This window comes from Zootoca vivipara, chromosome 1, assembly GCF_963506605.1.
Source record: "Zootoca vivipara chromosome 1, rZooViv1.1, whole genome shotgun sequence".
Lineage (NCBI taxonomy): Eukaryota > Metazoa > Chordata > Lepidosauria > Squamata > Lacertidae > Zootoca > Zootoca vivipara.
In genome coordinates, this window is record NC_083276.1 from 48,512,549 (window position 1) to 48,538,553 (window position 26,005).

Genomic DNA, 26,005 nt, shown 5'->3' on the forward strand with positions numbered 1-26,005 from the left:
GGCACTCACAGCAGGAGAGAGTCCTGGGCAGCACCCACCACACAAAAAACACAATAAGACAATACTAACCAAGAAACAAAAATCACAGAAGTAACAGAATTTAAAAAATTCCCAGACCCAAGTAAATAACCAACCCCCCAACATAATGTGTTTAAAATGATAAAAGGAGAATTTAAAACATTTTAAAAAGAACTCTGCACAGTTCAGAGTCCTCCTGGACAGCAACAGCGCTGGGGGCAACAGTCCCCAGCAGGGCCGCCAGGCCCCGCCCTAGGCCAGGTGGTGAGAGGCAGGGACAGGACCTGCAGGCACTCACGACAGGGGAGTCCTCCTGGGCAGCAGCAGCAGTGGAAGCAGCAGACCTATTTGAGGCCTGCCAGGCCCTCTTATCACATCTTACTATTGCTGTAAGTTCTCTTTGGAATATTTTAACAAGAACATTAATGCACTTTCTACTGCTAGGAGTATGAAGCTTAAATCTTCTTTCTTAATGCTATTCAGTCATGATGTAAACTTTTCCTCATGAATTTTTAGTATATACAAGCCTATTGGAGATTTAATCAAATCGTAACTGTATGCTTACAGGTTCACAGCACAATCCTATATATGTTGACTCAGAAGAAAGCTTCATAATGGTTACTGGGGCTTGCTCCCAGGAAATCTGTGTATAGGATTATGATTTAAAGTGTTCCAATGCCAATTTTCTGATTGATCTTTAAAATAATGGCAGCATTGCTAGTGAGTGCTGCTGTCTATCTGCACAAGATCTTTATACATACCATACTTGATTTGTACTTTATGTAAGACAGTGAGAACTCTTCTACTGCTTCCTCCTGCCACACTGACAAAGGAAGAATTGCAGACACAACCTTCATGCTAAGAATTATCATTGCAGAGCACAGAACTTCAGTCAAATTATGAGATGCTTCCCTCTTGTTAACCTATTCAATTAGAGACTCCTCACCAGCAGCTTTACACTATTAACACTAACACTCAATGCTTGTTCTTCAAAGAACAGATGAAAAGGATAAACTGATGTGAATGATTTAACACGTTCGCAAATAGCTTCAGAGGTGAAGAAGAAAAAGCTTTTGCCTTTTATTTCATGTACACAATAACTAAGACCATGCTGGATCAGACTAAAGATCCATTTAGTCCAGCATCCTGTTCTCACTGTGTTCTATGGGAAGACCAGAAGCAGGGCCCCTGCTTCCTATCACCATGATTCACATAATGAAAAGCTGGGGGGGGGGGGAAATCTCTCCTACACAACACATTTTTCAAAGTCTTTGATGGCAATACTGGTGAGAAAATAAATGAAAAAAATCCTACACAGAAAGTTTGAATAAAGTCTTTTAGGGTTTTTATTTTCTCACTTATATGTAATCTTTATTCTACCATCATTTCTAATGAACAAACTGTAGTTCATAAGCATCATAGGAGGTGGTCAAGTAAAATAATTTAAATGCCTCTTACGAAGAAGTTAACTTCACTTGTGTGAAGGAAAGCTTTACCTCAGTAACCTCAGAACTCAGCTTATACACCTAGAGCTTAAAGTAAACAGGTACATAGTGGTCATATGGTAGACTCTATGTACTGGGACATTCAAAAAGCACTCACCAAGTGGTCATAGCGGTAATGCTATAATAGACTGGATTGTCTTATGGACTGGTAACTGATCAGCAGTTAGCTAAAATATAGAGAGAACAGGTTTATGAATACTTTTTGGTTATCAATGGAAGAAAAAAATGGAGTCTACTAAGGTTTTGTTTTAGGACTAGCATTATTCCAGTCCACACTTAGTTGATGTGTCATGCTTAGAAAAAAACTTTAGCTGCTGCTAGTTTTAATTAATGGTTTTGAAAGTTATATGTGTGTGTGTGTGTGTGTGTGTGTGTAGGTTGGTTATGGTGTCTGTGTGTTTAAGATATTTTTGCCACCTTCCTTATAAGAGCAATGTGCCCTGAAATGCTGATTAGAAATTCATTTAATACATACATTTAACCTGTACCGTATATAAATAAACGAGTCTGGGTGAGCAGTATGTATGAAGACAACACCAAATTATTCAGGATGGCAAAAAGTCAAGTAAACTGAATCGCTCCAAGATACTCTCTCCAAATTAAGTGAAATGGCAACAAAGTGGCAAGCTAGATTTCAGGTAAGTGACACATAATGGAGTAGAAAATTCCAGTCAACAGAATCTCACACACAAGCCATGAAGGCACATGCGCACGCGCACGCGCGCACACACACACACTCAGCATTTCCATTCTTCTACATGGCATTGTTGGAGGAAAAATCAGTCAAAAAGTCAACAGCTGTTTCCTCTAAAGCAGGCTTCCTCAACCTCGGCCCTCCAGATGTTTTGGGACTACAATTCCAATCATCCCTGACCCACTGGTCCTGCTAGCTAGGAATCATGGGAGTTGTAGGCCAAAAACATCTGGAGTGCCGAGGTTGAGGAAGCCTGCTCTAAAGGATCAATGACACTAATATCTATCCCCCCCCCCCGTTTTTTACATTTTGATTTGATCATCCACAGTACTTATAGTAGTGCCACCAGTAACAGGAATACTGGTGTTATGTATGTCATTAGTGTTCAGTATCAGGTTTGGGTGAATCTTGTGATGTGATTATTATTAATCGGAATTGGTATGTTTTACAACTGTGCAAATCAGGGCCGTTTGAGCAAACTTCAGTTCACTGGCAGCTAGCGCTACTGGGTTGACCCAGGTTCTCTGGGAATTTAGTGTTCTAATGTAGTAATTGCTAATATACAGTCCCTTATCTCTAGAGTCTGGTACCAAAAACTCAACAACATCCCCTTGCATTCCAAAATCACTAGAGAAACATCTTGCAGCTGAGCCTGTCATGGGGTTCATCTTCTGACTAGTTCTGGAAATTTCAATAAAACTCTGGGATTAGTTGAGGGCAGGTTGTGCTGTCTCTGTGCGAACTGGTATAAAATATATCTACCTCATAGATTTCTTGCCCCCTGCCAGCCATTAGCCCTCCTGCTGCTGTGAAGTTATTGCTTCAGTTATTTCTGCTGGCTATTTCTCCTTGCCTGATTTCCTGGAGCTGTGTTCAAGGCCCAGTTTCGTTAAGCCACTTCTCACTGGGGGGCCTGGAAAGTAAGTATTCTGGCCTAAGCTACGGTATTTATTATTTTCTTGGTGTGTGCCTGTATTGAGATTCAAATGTTCCTAAAATTCTAATATGGCTTATCTTCAAATTTTTATCGTTGCATTGAGTTACAGGATCTTGTATTGCTGCTATAGACTTTTGGGTGAGTTATTGCAAAATTGGACTTCATGATTTACAGAAGGTACCTTTTCAGGGTTCCCACCCACCCATCCTTTTGTAGTTGGAGATTTTAGGAGAGAAATTGCTGTGGTGCCTCTCCTCCCCTGTGAGTTCCTTGAAGCTAGTTTCCCAAAGTTTGGCTCCTGGCGGTTCATTAATCTCAGCATGTGAAGGCAGTCTATGTTTAGATGGTGTGTCTTTTTTAAATTGGGAACCCCCGTGACACTCAATTCCTATCTTTTTATGCAATCCTTTAGAACACTGGTGTACTTCCATTATGCTTCTTCTTTTTTAAAAAACAAAGCAAAACCCCAAACAAAACTATTTTTATTGGAATTTTTCAATATTCTAACATTTTATTGAAGAATTCCTGTTAGAACATATAACAGCCACAAGTAACCATGAAAGAACTATCAGGTCATACATCGCTTGTTCTTTATCATTAATTTGTTTTTGGTTTTTTTAATGTACATAAATAGTGCTCAAGTTCATCTTTTTAACCAAATCAAATTCAATCTTATGTGTAAATAATTTCACCTCCTGTGACACAGACATAAGTTTTGTTCATTTTTGCTAAAAGGCAGCCAGTTTGTCCATTGGAAAAATTACATTTTCCCAGTGGTTTACAAATGATCAACAACCCCAACTTCCATAGCTTTTAAATTATAGCAATAAAACCGAGATTATCTTAATTGTAAATGGACTGTAAATGAAACCTGCCTTTGACATTATGATTGTTTTACAAGCCAGTCATAGTCTCAAAAGCAGGTTTCATTTACTGTCCACTTGCCATTTAAATCAGGGGTTGGCAAGGTTTACCTCGCCTGGGCTACTTCACTCCAGCGGAGATCCCTCTGAGGGCCGGATTGCGCGTAAGCGTGCCCGCGATTTCTGGCGTCTGCACAGAAGCAATTTCTGGCGTCCGGGTCATGCAGATGCAATTTCCAGCACCGCAGAAGCGAGTCCCCGCACTGTGCTGGTTTATCGCAGCGCGCGAGGACTCGCCGAGTGGGCAGCTCGGTTCGGGGGTGGCTCGTGGGCCGGTTAAATGACCCCCGTGAGCTGCTTGTGGCCCATGGGCCTTAGGTTGCCTACCCCTGATTTAAATAATCTCAGTTTTGTTAATCCAATTCTCAAAGTACAGTACATTACTATTTGAATTGGAAGGCATGGTATATTCTCTAGACTGTTCTTGAAAACACCAGCACACAAAATCAAGAAAACGCTCTACTACTAAGACATATAACATATTATTTCTACTGGAATATAATATAATTGCTTTTGAAATGCACTAAATTCTTTGCTTCATTATTCCTGCCTAGTAGACTGTTCTAAACATTTATTGTTTTTTCCAGCAAAAATGCATTTGTTCCAAGCATTCATCCATAATATTCAATTCTTATATTACCGGCCCTATCCTTTCAAAGGAATGGCTTTGACTTAATATTGCAGATTAAGAATGGATTCTTGTCATATCCTTAAATATCGGTTGAGAGCACCACTATTGTAGAACAGAAATATCTAAATTCTATCTTCCTGTGGCTTCGCCTGAAGATAGGCAATAGTTTCTCAAAAGGTCAAAGGTGATGTGGTATAAAACAAGCATTATTTCTGGTGGCATGCACATTCATACCACAATAGTCTGTAGTAAAACCATTTATTTTAGATACTTCAGAAAATTACAAACCTGCTGCAAGAAGCAACGGGGCAAAATAAAAGAGTTGGGGCAAAATATATATAAAACAGTTGGGGCAAAATATACTATATGAAAAGAAGTGCCCATGAAGTACCCTTCAGTCTTCAAAACACTCTATTGTCTGCTTCCAGTACTGGAAATCAGGTTATGTCAAATTACAGGTAGTTGTTGGACAATCTGATTGTTTATAAGTATTGTTATGGGAGGTACCCAAGACAGCTAATAGTAGTGATGTTTTGTACCTATGTTGCAATGTATTACTTAATTTTATGATGAGAGATAAAGGGAAAAAATATTCCAAGTTATCAGTCACTGCTGCACATGCACTCTCCTCTCATTTACAAGAACAACTGCCGCAATGAGCAAAACCAAAAGTTAACTTCAATCTACAAAGAAAGCATAGGGGCTCCAGAACCAACACTGCAAGATCCCCCTTTTCTATTGCTATTAGAATGTCAAAAGAAAATAATCCAAAGTGTACCACTGTATCAATACACATAAGGGGAAGATCCATGGACTATTTTGACAGATGAGTCAATCACCTGATGCCATTCATATTATGTCAGGTGCTTCAAAGTTCAAACTGCAGCTTGAACTCAAGCCAGGAATACAAAGAATTACATTTTACTGTCAAAAATAGGCAGCATTTCTGTTATATCTAATTTTAGCACTATGGGACCACAGAGCTAAGATCTGAAAAAGTCTGTGTCTGCTGTCTTTTAAAGAGGAGACAGAGCCTTCTCTCCAATTTTAGAATTAATCACATAGCATTAAGATTAGAGATAATCAAATATTCACCCCTGATCATAATGCTTAGATCGGCAATAACAGATCTGATATAATGTCAGGTGACAACTGTGGGCTGTAAGATATGGATTGTCCAAAATGACCTAGCAGGACACATTCAGAGGCTTGGTGGGCCCAATTAGGCTTGTTGGCTATATTCCCTACATGAAACACTTCGAGAGCTTGATATTCATGAAGTGTTTCCTCTAATTATCCTCAATGTGAAGAGTACTTGACATCTAGTTTCGGATACAGGTAAGCCTATCTGACATTTCATGTCCAAAAAGTTCAGTCCAACACATAATGACATCAGTGAAAAGATCAGAGATAAAGCCGTAAGTAATTTTGGTTTGTTTCTAGCATACAGGTTGGGAAAATTGGAGGGTTGTGTGTGATCACAACATGTATTACTTCGCATTGTAGGTTAACAGGCATTCCACATTAGAATAAGACCTTTATTTCTGTGAGAAGAGCTTGGAAGGTCAACACTCTGAAATTAGCTTTTAAATTAGCTTCTCAAATCACCTAGATCATGTGACTTCATATATCTTGTACATCACTATTCAAAATTAGCTGACACAATAGACAACTGGAACCTTTACCCCATTTACTTGAATGGGTAAGTTCAAAATACCTGAACTTTCTTGCTGCATTTCATCATAAACTTTTACAGCATATTTTTTTAATTAAGATGTGCCATGCCCATCTGGACCCCACCACAGTTAGGTGTGAAGATGCATTAATTTGTATAGGAGTATTCTTATTTTTTTTTCCCCGTTTTCTGCTCCATGGGGCTGATAACATCTGTTCCTCCTTCATGTCTCATTCTATTAGCAGACAGTCAAGATTTTACTCTATACATTCCCTTTTATTTACAATATTTTAAACACTATTTATAAAAAGATTCCAGTGTGATATGAATAAAACTCATTTGCACAACCCAAGCAAAATTTAAAACCAGCAAATGTAACACAAAAGGAAAATCTGAAATCTGAACAACTAAAGCAGAGGAGGGCCAAATTCCCAAAATCTCTGAATTGAGCTAATATCCAGTAATGTATTGGAATTCAGATGCAGAGGAACAGAGTGTTGGAACAGTCTGCTGGAAGTTAAGCTACAAGTATAAGGAGGGTTCAGCACCTCCATCCATACAATCATTTTACTCTAGCAATCAGATTCTAACCTACTAGTTTGTTTATTTCAAATAATTTACAATATATCCTGTTCTTCGTGCCCAAGGATATCAATGCAGCATGCAATAAAAATTGAAAAACAAAGTACCACCAAACTCACAGCACACTACAATAGCTTAGAGACCTTAAAGACTTATAAGACGTTTAACTGGCCTCCTAAACATAGGCAGTGAAAAAGCCATATATCACTAGAGCTGGCCTGGATTACATAAACTGTCTGCTAGGATCAGAATTTAGATAGTAAAATGGCATGTTAGTGGCTCCAAGTTGTACAAAGAACCAACTTGCCAACTGTTTAAGAAGGCACTTCTGAACCAGTTGCAACATTCCACTCTGTGTAGTGCAGAGGAAGTGGGAGAAAACCTGCCAATTATAGCTAATCGGTGGTGGTGGTGGTGATACTCAGTTACTCAGAAACCAACTAGTCCTACAGTTTGACCCAAAAGAAGTGATGAAAATCCAAAGAGGACTGTGCATGTTTACATAACTTAGCTGACTCTGCCCCAACCCGGTTTTTGGCATGGTTTGTGTTGATATGCTGATGCAGAGGAGGTCCTGCCTCCATCCAGGCTGGTCAACCCTCTGTCCACACCTGAACCCCACCGGGATTGGCAGGTGAAATGCTTTACTTTAGAAATGTTGATGGACTCCCATATAAATATACTTGTCTTTCTGGCTGTTTTATCACTTAAAGTTGATCAACAGACTCATCTAACCATAACTGTTGTCTTTTCAACTCTCTAGAAATACCCAGCTTGAACTTCATAGGAAAAATCCCAAGATTCTTTGCCAGAAGAATACAAAGTGGGGTGGGGGTGCTACCTCATTAAATGCTGAAGGATTACTGTCAAATACCCTATTAGAATTCATGCTATTTCCCTTAATACTAGAACTGATTTAATTAGCCTCTGAAATACACACAAATGGCTAGTGTACATAAATAGAAAAGACATCAACAATGGCACTTAAAGGTAAAAATCCTCTTAATACACAGATAAACCGCTTAATTATTTTCACACTAGGTAACTATATAAATTGTTTCATCCATTCCAGGCTTTGAACATATTTAAATAATTACTAATCAAAATTAATTAAAAATTTCCAACAGGGACAGTTCAGTTCATTAGTATGAAGATAAATGCACTACACTCTGCTTGATAGGAACAAACAATTTAGTAACTGCTATTTAATGTCATTGACTGCAAGTTGTCACAATGAAAGAGCACTGCATAAGGAATATAAATACTAAAACGTATTTTAAAGGAGTTCTGAATTTTTTCCCTTTGCATACTTATTAGAAGGACCACTTACCATATCATCAATGGCAGTGATTGAAGCCTGGCACAGACTCAGGGGAGCCGGGTGTCCTTACCCATGCAGCCGCCAGCACCATTAACAATCTCGGCCAGTTGCAGGGTGCTCTGGGACGTTCCACCAAAACTTAAATTCAAATTGGCCAATTGTGGTCGGGGGAATGGGTTTGGAGGAAGACCTGGGGGAGCCTGTCTTCACTCTGGTCCACCTCCACACCTTACATTCCTGCTGTACTGTGAGTGGGCAATGCACTCTGCAACGGACCATGGGGAAAGTTTTGTCCGGAGGCCCAGACATTGACTAACAGGCCATAAAACTTCCCAAATGGCAGCCTAGCAGGTCTTCCCCATTTGATCTGCATCATGGGGGGATCCTTTAACCCAGGATCGACCATAACGGGCAATTAGCAAGCAATCAGGCTAGGCTGATTCAGAATACATATCAAGTGCCTATTGCCAAAGGCCTTCTTGCATCTTGTAATCAATAAGGTTGTGACCATTTTAATCCCAAACTGTTGTCCTGTCATTATTGGTAATTGTACTCTGTTGGCCCCCAGTGAAGCCAGGCTCGCTGCCTCTGAACTCACAATGCACTTGTCTACATAGAAAGAGCAAAAGGAAAACTAATGGAATGTGCATTGGCATAGATCATTATAGCTATTTATTGTGTGCACAAGTTAAGTTGAAAAGTTTTATTACTTCAAAGAAACAGGAAGAAAGAAGTTAATATATTTAAATACATTCAGAGAGCAGCAAAACGCAATCCCACCCACCCCCACATTTTGAGGTTTTCCTTGCAGAATAGATTTTGAGCAACAAGAGCTGACGGGAGGAAAATATCTCCCACTGGAGAAGAAAAACACACTTTAAAAATGCCCCCTGCACTGCCAGGCACATTGTAGAATAAGAGATTGGGGGTGACCCTAACCTTACACCTAAACTCAATCACATCAACACCTGTCTATAAACTCCAGACAGGAAGCTTGAAATGACAGTGCAAACAGCACAAGACTATCTCTTTCTGGATTCATGTTGGGTATACTTGAAGCTCTGGTGATGGAAGCTTTGGCATTTCCCACAAAAGTCTTGCCTCAGAACACAGAGGAACTTGAGCATACTGAAAACACTTCTCATACTATAACGTTTCAAGCTACCCTGCTTCAGAACTCCAAACACAAGTACTCAACATAACTGGGGCATCTTCCTGTCACCATTAAGTCATAGAATAGAAACATAGAATCATAGAGTTGGAAGAGACCACAAGGGCCATCCAGTCCAACCCCTGCCAAACAGGAAACACCATCAAAGCTAGACTTTCTTGGTTGTGCAAAGTAAGATCTTCAACTATGAGTCCTTATAAGGTTAGGTTACTGCAAGGCGATTTTTGGTGCAAAAAATAAAACGATGCTCAGGTTGCATCACAGGGATTGAAGAATACAAAACTGAACTAACTTTTCAGAGGGACAACACCTAAGCTTTTCTGTCCCTGATGTTTTTGGTGCCTTTTTGTACCAAAACAAGTTAAGTCCTTTTTAACAATTCCCACATTCCATCTTAAGAGTGTTACAAACCCTGCCATATAATTTAATCACCTGTATGGTTAGGGGAGCAGTCTAGTAAAGAACTGCTTTCTAATTGTGTTCTTGTTTGAATTGTGCAGCAGTTCATTCAGCCCAAAATAAGAGTAAATCCTGGAACTTCAATCAATAGATGAATGGATAATGAACGGATTCACTATAATTGCACAGGTGAAGCAAACCTGCGTATACCACTGGCTGCCCTCAGTGAAAGATTACTTGTTCTCATGGGACTGAGAGGCCAAGAACTTCATAAGTATGCTAATGCATAATTTTACATGTGATCATTTGTCAGCTGCCAACACAAGCTCAAGCCACCATTTGCTCTCTATTAGCTCTGGTGAGAACAGAAGCCTCTTTCCAACTGGCACCAACCCAAATCACTAACAAGCAAATCACAAACAAGAGCGAAATGTTATCAGTCTGAAATTATGGATTCAATACAAGTTGCATGTTGTTCACTCACTCACTCTAAATCATCTTTAAAATGAATCTCTCTCTCTCTCTCTCTCTCTCTCTCTCTCTCTCTCTCTCTCTCTCTCTCTCTCTCTCTCTCTCACACACACACACACACACACACACACACATGTGTTTATAACCTTACATGTACTGATGTTTCGCAGTTGGAGGATCCTGCAGTCTAATTCAGAGAGTCGAATCGAACCTGAAACCGAACCTGGAAACCGGTTCAGAGAGTGTTGTTTCAGAGAAGCAGCTAAATCCAACTCTAAAGTATCTCAGATTCCTTGACGCATATTGAACTTCTCGAAACAAACCAGTAACTGGCTCAAAGTAAGCAGTTCATTATCAAGTACTCAAGTAGTGTAAAAAGGTGTGAAAGACTTCCTGAAACTTTGGGCCAAATTACAGGCAATGTTCAGGCTCATCCACACTTCCTTTTGTGCCGTGTGTCTAGGCAAAAGGTCTGGGCTTTCCAAGCCTATCTGATTTATTTATTTATTTTGTCCCTCAGATTGCTGTTTGTACCAATTCAGTAGTAAAATGCAGGTATCGCAAGGGAAAGCGCTGGGACAAAAACAAGCAAACCATTCCGTCACCTACCTGGAAAGTGTAGAACTATGACTAGAAAATCCAGAACAAAGGAAAGTTTGGATGACCCCTTAGTCATGTATATCTGCTCTAAAACAAATCAATGGTCTTTTAAACTGAGGGTATTGTTTTTGTTTGTGATTTATAGAATCATCGAATCTTAAGAGTTGGAAGGGATTCAAGGGTCATCTAGTCCAATCCCCTGCAATGCAGGAATCTCAGCTAAAGCATCCATGACAGATGGCTATCCAACCCAAAAATTATGCTATATATTTTTGCTTTTTATATTGTAAACCACCCTATGACCTTCAGATGAAGGGTGATATAGAAATTTAATAAATAAAAAATTATATGCAAAGAGTTTGGGAGCAAATAGCATGAGACCTGAACCAGACCAGGGCCCTAGTGTGTGAAGAATATGGCTTTAACCCTTTTGCCCTCCCCACTGTGGGCTGATACAGATCAGGGTTTGATACAGCATCCAGAGTTTGTATAACCAAATAAAATAATAATAATAATTTATTATTTATACCCCACCCATCTGGCCGGGTTCCCCCAGCCACTCTGGGCGGCTTCCAAGAAGACCCCTTTTGGGCAATGCAAATTTCAGGTGTGGTGACCTTGATCTAGATCAGGCTGCAGTATGTATTTGTGAGAGGGGGAGGGAGTTAGAGCCCCTCTTTCATCTACCAGGATCCCAATCTGATTTAAGCCTCCACATTGGCTACTGGTCAAAACAAAGAAAAAAAGACTCCCTTCAATTATGGATGGAAATATGTGGCTAATATCACTTTGAAGTGTGGCCCTAAAGAAGAAAGAAGAAACAAGCTAAGATTCTAGGACCGGAACATTTGTTAAGGAGAAGCAAAAAGCTACAAGTCATCTAACTAAAACATAGGTCAAATTGGAACTCTTATATACGCCAGATAAACTATTCAGTGTAACTGATTTTCAGCCGAACACCTGGTAGTTCAGATGATAACCCAGAGCTACTTTTTGAACAAAAATTCCAAGAGGAGGAGAAATTTAATCACAGCTATTTATCAACAAGATCAATCTCTACAGAAGCAAAACTATAAAGTATGGAAGAAGCACAATAAAATCAGATCCAAACAAAGATCAGACAACCAATGCCTGGTATATCTAATATGCTTATAAACATTTGCTATGCCATGCTAGGCTGAGATTCCTAACCATACATCTTAAACTCTTTATATATAAACAGCTCTCAGCAATGTATTTCTTTGGTGCAATAAGTGACCCTTGTTTTGATACAAATGAATACAGAAAGGCTCTCGCCATTGCCTTTTGGATTCCAGCCAACATGCCTAATATAGCTATTCAATTAGAAAGAGAATAAGGGTTGAAGGCTAGCCTAGATACTGTTGATAACATGACTGGCTACCAGCCAAAGTTTTTTTTAAACAACAACAACAAACAAACCAATGACACAACATTCACTGACAGTACACATCGTCTTTTCAAATGATGTGACCAAAACAAGGGATATCTCTTGTATGCTCATCTATGAGCTTCCCAAGTTCATCTGATGAACCAGAGTTAGAGCATTGGACTTCAGCCTTATCTTACAAGGATTAGCTTCATGAAATAATACCTTAGATAATTTTTAAAAAATTCTCCATTATCTACCCTTTTGACCAGTAGATTATCTGAATTGCTATGAGAAGAAGGATACTACCCAGAGTAGTAGGTCAAATGCTAAATAAGCAGACTTTTGCTTGTTCAATGGAACATTCCCCCTTCCTCTCCTCCTCTGTGCCCTCCAAATCTGACTGAAGGGGCTCCCCAAACCTCTGAAACAGATTTGGGATGTGTGGGGAGAAGAAAAGAAGATTTGTTTCGCAGGCAGAGAAGTCCATTCACACACTGTTGAATACTTTCTGTGTCTGAGCAATTGATAAAAACATCAGAAGAGCCAATTAAGCATGGGGCAGTAATCTGTGGAAATTCTTGAACCACCTGATAATATTCATTTTTCTTCTTTCCATTGTTTTTCTTTATTTCCTAACATAAATTATCTTTCCTCTACTATGGAAAGGCAGGCTGGGTCCCAAATGGTAATTGGGACTGAAATGTTATCAGATTTCTCTTAACATGCCCCTTATGCAAGAAAGAAAAATAGCTGTAATGAAATGGGACTTACCTGACCAGTGCCCAGTAGTACTTCCTGATCTGTCTGTGCATGTCTCACTCACTGGCCTAAAAACAGTCTCCCAGCCTCCGGTAGCATATCGCCAGTTCTGAGACTCCAAAATTAGCGTCCTTTGAGTACCATATGCAATCATGAAGCAGTAGACTACATGATGAAGTTGGCAACCATAACCACAGCCTTTGTTGATATTACAAACTAGTTTCTTGGCTTTGCTACAATCCTTAGGGTTCTACAAATGAGAAAGTAGACATGAAGACATTATACACACAAAAGAAATAATTTTTTCAGAGCAAATGAGATATTAAATTATATAGCAATTATCATAATTCATATGCAGATACAGGAATAGACTTCTGCTCAGTCAAAATTTTATGCACATTCTTCACTAAGCTAATATAAAATAAAATGATTTTATGATTTTAAATTACTGTTTTATTTCTGAATTCATCAGAATTATAACTTTTGGTCTCAATGCTCACGTGCCACCAGTATTGCTTTGAAAGTGGAATGTTCTCCATTGAGATGGCTACTTTCCAAATTTCCTAGTTTGCTTCAGTGAACATGCATAACCACCCACCCATCCTACTGCAATTCTGCCTGTATTGTTAACATTAAACAAATGTTAATTGTTTGTATGTTAATTTTTGTATATCAAGGACAAAGAAACAGATGTATGAATAAAAAGACAAGTCCAGGAGAACAAAGAGCTTTGTGGCTTGAAGACTAACATAAACTTGAAATTTGTTAGTCCTTAAGGAGTCTCAAGAATCTGTTCAGCAGATACAGACCTGGATACTACCCTCTCTGGAAACTATTACAATGGAAAGTCCAGGAAAGTAGTAAAACATACATGCACATACTAACATTGTCTCACACACATGCACAAATGCAGGTGTGTGTGTATGTGTATGTGTGTGTGTTTGCGCACAAATGCAGGTGTGTGTGTGTGTGTGTGTGTTTGCGCACACACACACACACAAATACACACGGGCACATCATAGTTTTCAAAAGGGACTTTAAGGATCTGATGTATAATGGAAGGGACTGCTTGAGTTTGTGGTACAACATGAAGTGAGAATTGATTTAATCAAAGATGGAGTTGGATCAAGGAGACCCATGTTCAAAATCCCAAACCAACAGTGCTGAGATCAAAGTTCTCTGAAAAGAACTTTTGACTTAAACTTGAGAGCGCAAAAACTCCTGAACTGAGGTCATTTTGTTATCTCTCCCTTCCCCCATTATTTCAGTGCTGTTATTTATGGAAACAGAGATCTTCTCAGCAGCCACTGGTGCCAATATTTTACCCAGAATGATTGGAAACTGCATCATTTGAAAGCATTGGGGAGTGGGGAGTTAAGTGGCCACCAGCGAAAATGAGTTATGTGCTCCCTGAAATTTTGTAGAACCCCCCCCCCCACTTGCAATTGCCAAAATCCACCATTTGTGAATGGGTTAAGATTACCATGCAAATATAAGGCTCACTGCTTGACGTTGAGCAAGTTACCATCTTTCAGCCTAACCTAGTCTAAAACACTGCTATGAGAATAAAACTGAATAACAGTTTTCTGGTGAAGGGCAATAAAAATGGGGTATTAAATACCGTGTTTCCCCTTTTTTAAGACGTAGTCATTATATAAGCCATAGCAGGATTTCTAAGCAATTGCGCGATACAAGCCATACCCCGAAAATAAGACATACTGATAGACCCTTCACCCAGTAGCAATAACCCCCCTCCCGCCAGCCAACCCCCCCTTAAAAATATCTCCATTTTGCTGTCGCTCCACAGACACGTATTTCCTTTAAAAGCTTGTAAAAATGCACTGAAGAGCCGTAGCTGCTGGCTGCCGAAGCCTCGTGACCTCCGTGAGCGCATCTGTCTCTCTCTCTCCCCCCGCCCCCTGCGTCTCTCTCTCTCTCTCTCTCTCTCTCTCTCTCTCTCACACACACACACAGAGAGAGAGAGAGAGCACCCACCTCTCGCTTCCCCCCACCTTTCCCTTCCATTCTATGCGCCCACCCCTGAGTTGCCTGTTGATTTCCTCTTGACGGGAGAGGGGCGATTGAATGCAAAGGCTGTTTTCCCTTTAAGGGAGAGATCTCCGTGTGCGCGTCTGTGTCCTCTGTCTCTCTGTCTCTCTCTCTCTCTCTCACACACACACACAGAACCCACCTCTCGCTTCCCTCCACCTTTCCCTTCCATTCTATGCGTCCACCCATGAGTTGCCTGTTGATTTCCTCTTGACGGCAGTCTCCTGTGTCTGATTGTTGTCTCCTTGCAGCCTTCCTTTCTACCTTATGCTTGCTTGTCTGTGGAGCTGCCCCTTTAAGGATTTGTAAGTAGTCTGGATCGCAGTCCTTGCCTTGGGGACTTTTTTAAAAAAATTAAGGACTTTTTCCTTCTTGCTGTTTGTGAGCACAAAAGTTAAACTGCCGGTCCTAGCTTCCTTTACCCACAAAATTTTACCTTGCTAGCTCAATTGCTTCTTAATTGCTACCATTTACCAAGTCAGCAATCTTAATTGCTGTTTAGCTGGCTTCTTTGTTCTCAGCAGGTAGCTTCTTTGCTATCAGTGATAGCACTACAAAGTTCTGGTTACAGGTAGGTAGCCGTGTTGGTCTGGGTCGAAGTAAAATAAAAAAATTCCTTCAGTAGCACCTTAAAGACTCATACCAAAATAAAACTTAGTTGGTCTTTAAGGTGCTACTGAAGGATTTTTTTTATTTTAGCACTACAAAGTGTTACATTGTTGGAACTTAAGTCTTGGGCAGCTGGCTAGTAGAGATCCTTATTTGCTTTACTATAGGCTACTGCTAGGACTGTATCACACAGATAGATTCCATTATACTGGTTTAGATTTAAGAAGCTCCAGTGTAGCAGATTGCTATTAAGTGAGTCCCCACATCAGAGGAGAGAGAGAGCAGCCCTTTGCGAACATCCCAGGGCTGGGGAGAGAGGGCTGGGCCAGGGACGCACACCTCCCTTCCCTCAGACTCATAATAAAAATACGAGTAAGACATCCCACCAAAAATAAGCCACCCTGTGGTTTTTTGAGAAAAAAAAGTAATAAGACGGTGTCTTAAAAAAGGGGAAACACGGTAAATCAAGTTAAAATCAAAACAAATATAGGCAGCATTAAGAAAAGGAAGTCTGATTGATTCAGCTATAGTCGTAGACTTCTTGTCCTTTCCAGTTCTTCCTGGGTGACACTTTAAAATCCAACTGTTCATTTAACATTTATCTGCCTTTCCTGCACCACCTATCCTCTTGCCTACATACAGTCTGTTCTTCTTTAAGACACAAGGTACAGTGGAACCTCGTGTCACGTACCGTCTTCCTTGCAAACGCTTCGGGTAACAAGCTCTGCTAACCTGGAAGTAGGTGCTCCTGGTAGCAAACTTTGCCCCGGGATGCGAGCAGAAGTCACATGCCAGAGGCGCGCGTGCAGCGGGAGACCCCATTAGCAAAAGTGCACCTCTTGTTCATTTGACCTCCGGTACAAATTAAGTTTGTAACTGGAGGTACCACTGTACTGTGTCTTTGCAATCCCACTTTCTATTGCTCATTATACCCCCCAATGAAAAGTTGCACCAGGTCAGAGACATGTTTTTCACTTCCTACAAAAATGAACCGAGTTGGATTATTACTTCACATGGCACAGTGCATACTTTGCATACAAGAAGGTTGCATCTCAGGTAGAGAAGAGATGGGATTCCTTTTGCTGTCTGCTTTGTATAATCTAATTGTTTGTGTTAGGTTTTAGTGAAGTTGTTTAACAATACTGTATTGTTTCTTTTTATTTTGTTCCATATTACTTTAGAAAATTTAAAGTTTTAAATGCATAGCCACACAATCACGTTAATAACCTTCCCCAGACATTTCATGATTCTTTGCACACCAATGTAGTACTGTACTTTTAAAATACTTTATTGCAAAAATAAATCCCCTAGCACAAAATCCCCTGGACCTACCTATCTGAAATTTAGCAGGGTTAATCCCCTCTTTTGGGGACTATCTTTTCTTCTAATTTGATGCATTTGTGTGTAAAAACCTAATAGTTGTGTCTGGTTTGGTTTCCTAATGCAAGTGAATGGGACTACAATATTTGGGATTACTAGATCACTCCAAAGCAAATCAGGGCAAGATCTAGATCAGGCTTTGAATTGGGGGTGGGGCACTGCAAAGGCCAGCTCCCTATACCTCCATAGGCTGGACCACCAGATGTTGAGCTATGTCCAGAAGTCACAGCCCAGGAAATAGTGTTCACTACTGACCTTGATGTTACCCTGTAGGTGGTATTGTAGATCAGTGAAGTATGAGGTTGGTGTTGGTCATCAACACTACGGGCTCTGACAGTAATCAGCATGTATTCAATAGCTATGTTTTAGCTGCTGCTGCTTGTCTATGGTTTGCATCCAAACTGAGTTCCACTTTGACAATAGGACTTCCACTTCCTGTCCTCCTCCCTGCAGCCTCCCACATGTTTTAGAGAGTGGGGGACCCTCCACAGCAATTCTGGGGAAGCACGTGGTGCTGTAGGGGGAGAGGAGAGGAAGAAGTCCCATTATCCAAGCAGACCTCCATTTGTGCAATGCTGGATTCAACTTTTTTATTATTATTTCTATTTTTTTTTCTATTTCTTATTGATTTTAAATGTCACTAGCTGCCCTGAGTGGTGAATAAATGGGATATGATTATTGTATAATAAAATTAAATACCAACTGCATCACTTCAAAGTTAACTTCTTTTTCAGGTAACTATGTAATCAGATATCTAACACTACCCATTGAAATGCTAAGTTTATACAGAATGCTTTCTCCCCTTTAAACAATTTAAAAGAAATGCATGTTTTTGAATTTTCATGTATTGCAACAGCAACAGGAAAGCTCTGGCCTACACACCTAATTAAGCCTGGCAAAGATGCCAATTTTGTTCACAAGGCTGTTTCCCTCAAAGCACGTCTACCTGTCCCACACCTGACATCAGATGTGATATGAGGTGGGGGGCGCAGGTGAAGACACAGCTGCCAATGCACAATCAGGTGCATTTAAAAAACACTCCAAATTGTGCATTTGCAAGGCAGGCTTGCTGTCAGCACTGATGAGCTGATCAGCAGATCAGCACTGAGAGAAAACCTGTTGGGATCAGCTTCGCTACCAAGTTCCCCATGGCTACTTCAAGCCTTGGCTTTTCTTTTGCTGTATAATTTGCTGTGCTACAAAGGAAAACTGGGTTGCCTTTTGTCATAGTAACATCAGGCGATTGGCAGCTGGGCAGACTCATCTAGAAGGCCATGGGTTCTGCACCTCTACATTAATTTGCTTCTCAATATGTGTACCAAGGCACACATGCATACACACAAACATACCTCTCTATAAAATAATTCTACATACTTTTTCTGATTAGAACTAATCTCAATGTCAGGAAAAGTACTACATGAAGTATCTCTAAGGTAAGGTTACCAGATTTTTTTTCAATGAATTGGGGACACTTGTCAACTTCAATGGATTTTGTATGGGAACTGATTTGTAAATCCGGGGACCGTCCTTGGGAAACGGGGATGTCTGGTAACCTAAGGTCATGTTTGAATGGGCACTTCCTTCTCTCTGGCAGTAGTACCATGATTTTTAAAGATGTCACCAGAAAAGTATTTGCCATGGAACAACCAAGCATAACATCCTGGATACTATGGTCACTATGTCCTTTAACCATAAAGATAGTGGCTGATGGGCCATCGACTTATGGAATTTGCATATGTGATTCAATCCAAGAGAACATACCTTACAGATTTCCCTCAGAGCCTGAGAAAAAATGTTATCTAGACAAAATACTGAACAGCCAAAGAGATTTTCTTATTTTTAATTAATTTAGTAAAAAAATGATAAAACCAGAAAGTATATTGATGAAAGGTATAGCAATTTTTCATAGCTAAGTGACTGGAAATGCACTTCAACAGAAATTGAAAACGAACAGCAAATAAATTTGATCTATAAAACTTACCAAATGTTATTTAAATCTTATTTAATGTCCAAACACATATTAAATAAACTAATTTCATTATTTTAATCACTGAAGTTGCTTTAATCCTGATAAATACGTATATATTTTTCTGGTGCTCTATATTAGCGTAAATTAAATGTTCCTTCAGTAAATCCTACTTTAATTTCTTTCTATTTGTAAGGGGGAGACAGTATAGAGAACCTCCCCCTTGCATCAGAAGTAGCTCCTCCCCAAGCAGTGATGGAAGCGAGGGCTCTGAGGAAACCAGTCAGGAAGTGGAGGGAGAGTGCCAGGGCTCTGGCAGCATGGGAGAGCCCCGGCTACACAGGAGGGAGGAGATAGAGGGAGAAGAAGGAAAGCATGGAGCGTAGACCCTTTCCTCCAGTTCCGGAATTACGCAGGAGAAAAAAAGGGAGGTTTACTGTCCCGAGACTCTTATGTTGGAGGAAGTCACACGGAGGGGCAGTGCCGGATTCTGCATCGGAATGAGCAGACATGTTTTCCACACCTGTCTCAGTGTAAATAGAGTGCACCAATAAAATACTGTTTAAAGACAAGCATGTGGAGTGTCGTTACTCTGGAATAGTCGCAAGAACCCCTGACACTATTCAAGGACACTTTCTCCATAATTCTTACCTGAAGGTAAGTTATTCTCCTCTGTACCAGCTCTGTCAAATCTTTGGCTTCTTTTTCTCGCCAATCACCTGCTCCATCTGTTTGACTGAGGTAGTACAAATCTGTCATTATTGACCTGTTTTTTTAAAAAGGAAAGAAACAACCTTAGTGGCTAACTTAACTAATCAGAAGAATCACTGACAAAATGAAAACTACAGTAAATGCTGATTACAAGATCTTAAAATAGGAATTTTTTTTAAAAAAATGGATTTCCCTCCACTTCCAGAACCCAATATCTGTATGTACACATGCCATTCACCTTCAATAAATTTAGCAATCTCAAACTGATTTATTCAAAATATTTGAACAGTTTAGGGATGAGAAAACCAAGCTCACACACATGCACAGACAGAATTGGAACTGATTTCCCCTAAGCATCAAAAACAATATTCATATTAAAACAAATCTTCTGGTGCAGGTAGAGCAACATAATAATCTCTCTTGAAAGCCAAAATGAGTTGCTACCATCAAACACTAAGAAAATATGCATATAGGTTTAATACACAATCTCCCTGCTTCTCAAAGTATTGTGAAAAGTTTTCAGTTTACAGATAGCAGGCAGAGAGGTGGACTAAAACTGGTACCCTGATCCATTGAGAATATCAAGGAGAGGTGCTGGCAAAAGAGAAGAAAGTATAGGTTCATGGTGGAAATTACAGGCAGTTAGGCTAACTCAATATTGTTGATAAAGACACAAACCATCAGTGCATACTAATAAATTTAGTTCTGAGCAATAACAAACTCAAACCACTCAATCCATTTTGGGGGAGGTAACAGAGAAAAACTATAAATGTGTATAATTATACCCAGAGTTTATTATACTCATAGCTTAGTTAAAAACTACATATATAGTTTGAACGTCACACAAGAAATCGTACCCTGACTAGTATCCATACATTTGTTTCAAGAACAACCAAAAAGGCACTGCAAATGCATACAATCTGCATGACAAATGAACAGTTAGAATGGCTGCTCCACAGTTATGAAAGTTCCTTCTCAGCAGGCTTGCAAATTCTGAACACATTTTAGAAGTGCTGAAGGTTCTTACTATTTGGGCTAAGATAGGACTGGGAACCTTTGGCCCTCCAGATGTTGAAGTACAACTCTATTTTGCCCTAGCAAGCAAGGCCAATTGTTAGGGAGTGTAGGAAGTGTAGTTCAGCACCTGAGAGGCCACAGGTTCCTCACACCTGTGCTAGACCTTAGCCAATCAGTAACAGGCCCCAAACCCCACAAAATTATATCTGAAGCCTTGCCCTTTCCCCCCTAAGCAGTTTCAGAGGGTGCCTTCTTTGCCTTTACTTAGGAATTATTCATGGCTCTCCCATTCACACAGAATGCAAAGAAGGGGTAAAGGTGTTGATACAGACCTGGCTGTATCTATTACCTATCTGTTCCAGACAAATTCATGTTTGTTACAGATAAATAACAGGAAAACATTTCCAGTGATTGTATAGTTTTCCTGCCCATAAATAAACAAATAAATAAATAAATAAATGGTAGCTGGTCAAATCAACATCCACTCCCTCAAAAAAAATCAGTGAAATTCTCTATCACCATGGTAGGCTGGCTGTGCAGTGCTGAGCACAACTTTTAGCACAATATGTCTATGTGCTACGTGCCATGTACCAACATGTATGGCATTGGAGTGCATGTCGAAGAATGCCTGATGTCAACTTCACGTGAGCTAAGCCCAGGACAAACACTCTCAATGGGTTAAGGACAGATTCAACTAGGCTTGCATGATAACTCAGCAGGGCAGCTGCCTGGGATTCAAGAGATATCTGTGAATTATCAACAGACAAATATTGCCAAATCCCAGAATGCAAAGAATACATCCTGAAGGAGAATGGCAGAGGAAGGAAAAACAGAATCAAAGCTTAAAGTGACACACAAAGGTCCTATGGTGATGGCAGCAACAATGCTCTCTAAAATTTACTGGCCAACAATATCCAGAATTACTCAAGAGGGCACCCACAAATCTTTGCCATATCCTGCAACTGCATTCCCAACATCTCATAGTATATTGTATCAAATAAAAAAAGAACAGGGCACAATATTCCCTATCACTCTTTTAGTGGAAGATCAATAATTGCCCAATAAATACAGTTATAAGGTAAAATCAGCATGTCAAAGGCTCAATAAACCATAAGACCCTGAATGCAACTGAATAGGAATCCATGGTGAGTATCAGCTTTCATGGAGTTACATAATCTGGTCAAGCAGCCACATAATCTTCATTATCAGGTAGTGCTATCTTTAAAACAAGTATTTTTAAAATCACATTAGGTAAACAAATTAGATGCAATTGGTCCGTTCAATTATTGGAGAATCTCAGGTTATTTTAGGACTAAATAGTACCTGCACCCCCAAAATTTGTCTGCTATAATCTTAATGCATGATCCATCTCAGGTTCATCAAGCCTTTTGCATGCAGAGAGAATGGCACTGGGTTTAGGGCTCTGGTTGCCTTAGTAAATGCAGACCTCAGGAGATGGAACTATAGTTCAATGGTAGCACACATACTTTGTATTCAAAAGTTCTCATATTCAATGCCTGGCACCAACAATTAAAGGAATCAGATAGCAAGTGATGGGTAGGGGTGATGGGAATGTACTCTGCTAGAAATACTGGGCAACGACCAGAAGTTAAGATTAAACTGGGATAATTGAGCATGGTCTGACATGGTGTGAGACAGTTTCCAATGCTCTCAATGTGCCAGGCCATTATTTAGATATGCCCAGGGGGTGGTGTTAAATATGTGTTAGTGTGAAAGTGGAAGTAAGTGGGGATAAATTGCACCTTAGTCTACAAAACCTAGAACAGGTTTGACATCTAAACATTTGCACTGCAGATAAGCTTTCAGCTGTACTTGCTTTCAATTTATACAGAATGAAACAAATAAATCTTGAGTAAAAGCCCCCTGTACCTCCCCAAAATCTTATTTCATTGTTCAAGGGACCCATCTACATCCCTGGGGTATAATTCACACCTACCGTAGTACCCTTGAGCCAACCTGCTTCTACTATAAAACCCACTGAGTGTCTACAGTAAATTTCCATGTTGCCTGTGAAGGACAATGTTAGCCACTAGGGCTGGGCGATATCTGATTTTCAACATCGTGATATACCACCAGCTAAACAATGCAATATAGTAATATACAGTGGTACCTCCGGTTAAGAACTTAAATTCGTTCTGGAGGTCTGGTCTTAACCTGAAACTGTTCTTAACCTGCGGTGGCACTTTAGCTAATGGATCCTCCCGCTGCCGCCGCGCTGCCACTACACGGATTTCTGTTCTCATCCTGAAGCAAAGTTCTTAACCCAAGGTACTATTTCTGGGTTAGCGGCACTTCGGGCATGCGCGAAAGAGGCGCTCTGTTTAAGTACTGCTTGGGGAGCGAACAGCTCCCCGGAACCAATTGCGTCCTTAAACCGAGGTAACCACTGTATCACGATGTCTAAAACATGAAGGGTGGACATTAAGATTGCGTGTGGTGGTGGTGGGAAGAAGAGCAGCCATTGAGATCCACAGGTCGAGGGGTAGAGATGGGGCAAATAAGAGAAGGAGCAGACAGCCTTGGAGATCTTGTGGGTGGCGGCATGGGAATGGGTTTGTGGGCAAAGAAGCAGGCATCCTTGGAGATCTCAGGGATAGGGATGCAGATAGGCATACGGTCAAAGGAGTAGGGGTAGCCAAGGTGAAAAGCAGCTGGTCAACGAAGCAGCCGGGCAGTTAAGTGCCTGATGGCTGGCTGAGATGAATCATAGAAAGCAGCCAGAACAGAGAGAGAGGGTACATCGCAGTTATTGCAAGGCGGAATGAAGAGTCAAAAGGGAAGACAGACAGCCAACCAGAGAGAACCAGCTCCAAGGGAGACCAGTCTGTCTGGCATCTCCAGCTCTCTTCAGATTCCTGAGATTTATGGATGAAGGGTGGTATACAAATTAAATAATATAGCACAGCAAATACCTTTCATGATTACCCAAGTCAGATACAAGTTCATCAATATGACTTTGGAGTTCAATTCCTTCTAATATTTTAAGTTTCTTCAATTCGCTCTGGAGAAAAAACCAAAGCTCCTTGGCTCCATTTTCAATCCGCCTCCTCAATATTTCATGGTCTTTTCCTAAGCCCACTAAAAAAAAGGAAAAAATGTAGAATTGTCAACATTAGTTTTCTTCTTGACAGAAAATGCATTTGTAGAATTATGAACAAAATAGGCATATACCAACCATCTCCTGTTTGTTGCTTATAGTTTTCTATCTGTTCTTTGGCCTTTATTAGCTGTTCTTCTAAAGCATGAACTCTTCCTGCAGCAGGGCCCTGATCAATAGGACCTTCTGGTATCCTATAGCAAAATTGAAAGAATGCATGAAATAAGTTTGATTAGTATTACATGCTTTTTGAAAGGATATCCTTGATAATGGACTAGGGAAAAAAGTGTAGTTTTGTGTTGTGAGTGGCTTTGTCTTTTGTTATAAAACTTAAACAAAAATATAAAAACCTATTTTACACTCAGAATAAACCCACTGAAATTAATGGGCCTAACTTAAACATGTTTATTAATTTCAGTGGGTCTACTCTGAGTGAAACTTACTTGAGTAACAACCTCTATTTCACTTTAGCTTATGATCATTTAGCTCATGAAGGAAGAGATGGGCTATTCTGCTCTCAATCATAGGTGTAGAGATTATTCTGTTGGGAAGGTTGATTGTTAAATAAATCATGACACAGTGTCATGTGTTGTTCATCTGAGGTTGTATTTACCTAATTTTGAGACCTGCTAAGGAACAGATGATTGTTATTATGTCTTCATATGTGAAACCACAGAATTCAAAGAGGGTACACTTTCTTTTTCCCATGACTGTAGATCTGTTGCCTGGTATATGCTGTACAATTTAAAATTAACCTTATAGTGCCATAGTTAACTGCAGTAACTTGGAATTGCCTGGGTGCACCAAGCAAAAGAAGAATATGGATAAGGTCTGCTTTAAAGCGAAATACCCCAGACCTTATATTTTTTTTTTACAAGTTATTCATTTTTTAAAAAAAAGAAATACAATACTGATGTAAAATCCTTCCTCAAAAGTAGAGGTGGACATTGTACATCTCACAAGGTACTTCCAAAAGCAGGGGGTCAGCAATTTAGATTCCTCCCAAACTTTATTTTCAATTAAAAGATAAACTAAGTGACCCTTAGTATATAAGGGACGTGAGTGGCGCTGTGGGTTATACCACAGAGCCTAGGGCTTGCCGATCAGAAGTTCGGCGGTTCGAATCCCCGTGACGGGGTGAGCTCCCGTTGCTCAGTCCCAGCTCCTGCACACCTAGCAGCTCGAAAGCACGTCAAAGTGCAAGTAGATAAATAGGTACCGCTACAGCGGGAAGGTAAATGGCATTTCCGTGTGCTGCTCTGGTTCGTCAGAAGCAGCTTTGTCATGCTGGCCACATGACCTGGAAGCTGAGATGAGTGCCTCGAGATGAGCGCCGCAATCCCAGAGTCGGTCACAACTGAACCTAATGGTCAGGGGTGCCTTTACCTTTACCTTTAAATGACCCTAATGGAAGATTTATCTTCCTCAAAGGTCTGTTAGCTAACTCTTGGCTGACATTATGCTCTATTTATGTGCCTAATACCCAACAAGAACAAATTCTAGATGAAACTTATTACATTACTGCACTCATTTAATCTTGTACTCAATGTACTTGACTTAAATCTTGTACTCAATTATTATTTTGATAAAAGCAGAACATCTCACCTATAACAAAACCCATGTAAACAGTCTTTTTTTAAAATACCCTAAATATTACATAAACATAATTCCTTTGATGCTTTGCACACAGCCAATCCAGAACTAAGAAACTATACACATGTTAGCAAGATACAAAAATTATGCCAGATTGGATTATTTGTTAATCACAGAAGGCCTTGTCTCTCAGGTTCATAACTCAGAGATTGGTCTTCTTAATATCTTGGACCATACCCCTGTTATCACCAGAATTCAATTGGGAGTGCACAGACCTAAAACTTTCTGTCATAAATTAGACATAATTATTATTTACTAGAGAGAAGCTTCTTAAAGCAGAGATTATCACCCAGTGTGCCGTGGCACCCTGGGGTGCCTTGAATAATTGTCAAGGGTGCTGCAGGCAAAACTGACCTCCATCCCTCTTTCCTTCCTTCCTTCCTCTGATGTCCTCCAAAAGGCTTGTATGGTTGTTTGTTGCAGCAC

The 26,005-nt window shown here is 40.1% G+C and overlaps 1 protein-coding gene across 2 annotated transcripts in view; it reads right to left on the bottom strand.

Moving 5' to 3' along the window:
* The window catches only part of FUT8 (fucosyltransferase 8), a 91,538-nt gene that overhangs the window by 24,374 nt on the left and 41,159 nt on the right, over positions 1-26,005 (bottom strand). For both annotated transcript variants that reach the window (XM_035114093.2, XM_060274168.1), the window contains exons 3-6: positions 24,005-24,120; positions 23,742-23,907; positions 19,732-19,846; positions 13,089-13,326 (exon numbers count right to left, since the gene is read on the bottom strand). In XM_035114093.2, coding sequence (XP_034969984.2) covers positions 13,089-13,326; positions 19,732-19,846; positions 23,742-23,907; positions 24,005-24,120 — 635 coding nt within the window. The remainder of the gene's footprint in view (positions 1-13,088; positions 13,327-19,731; positions 19,847-23,741; positions 23,908-24,004; positions 24,121-26,005) is intronic.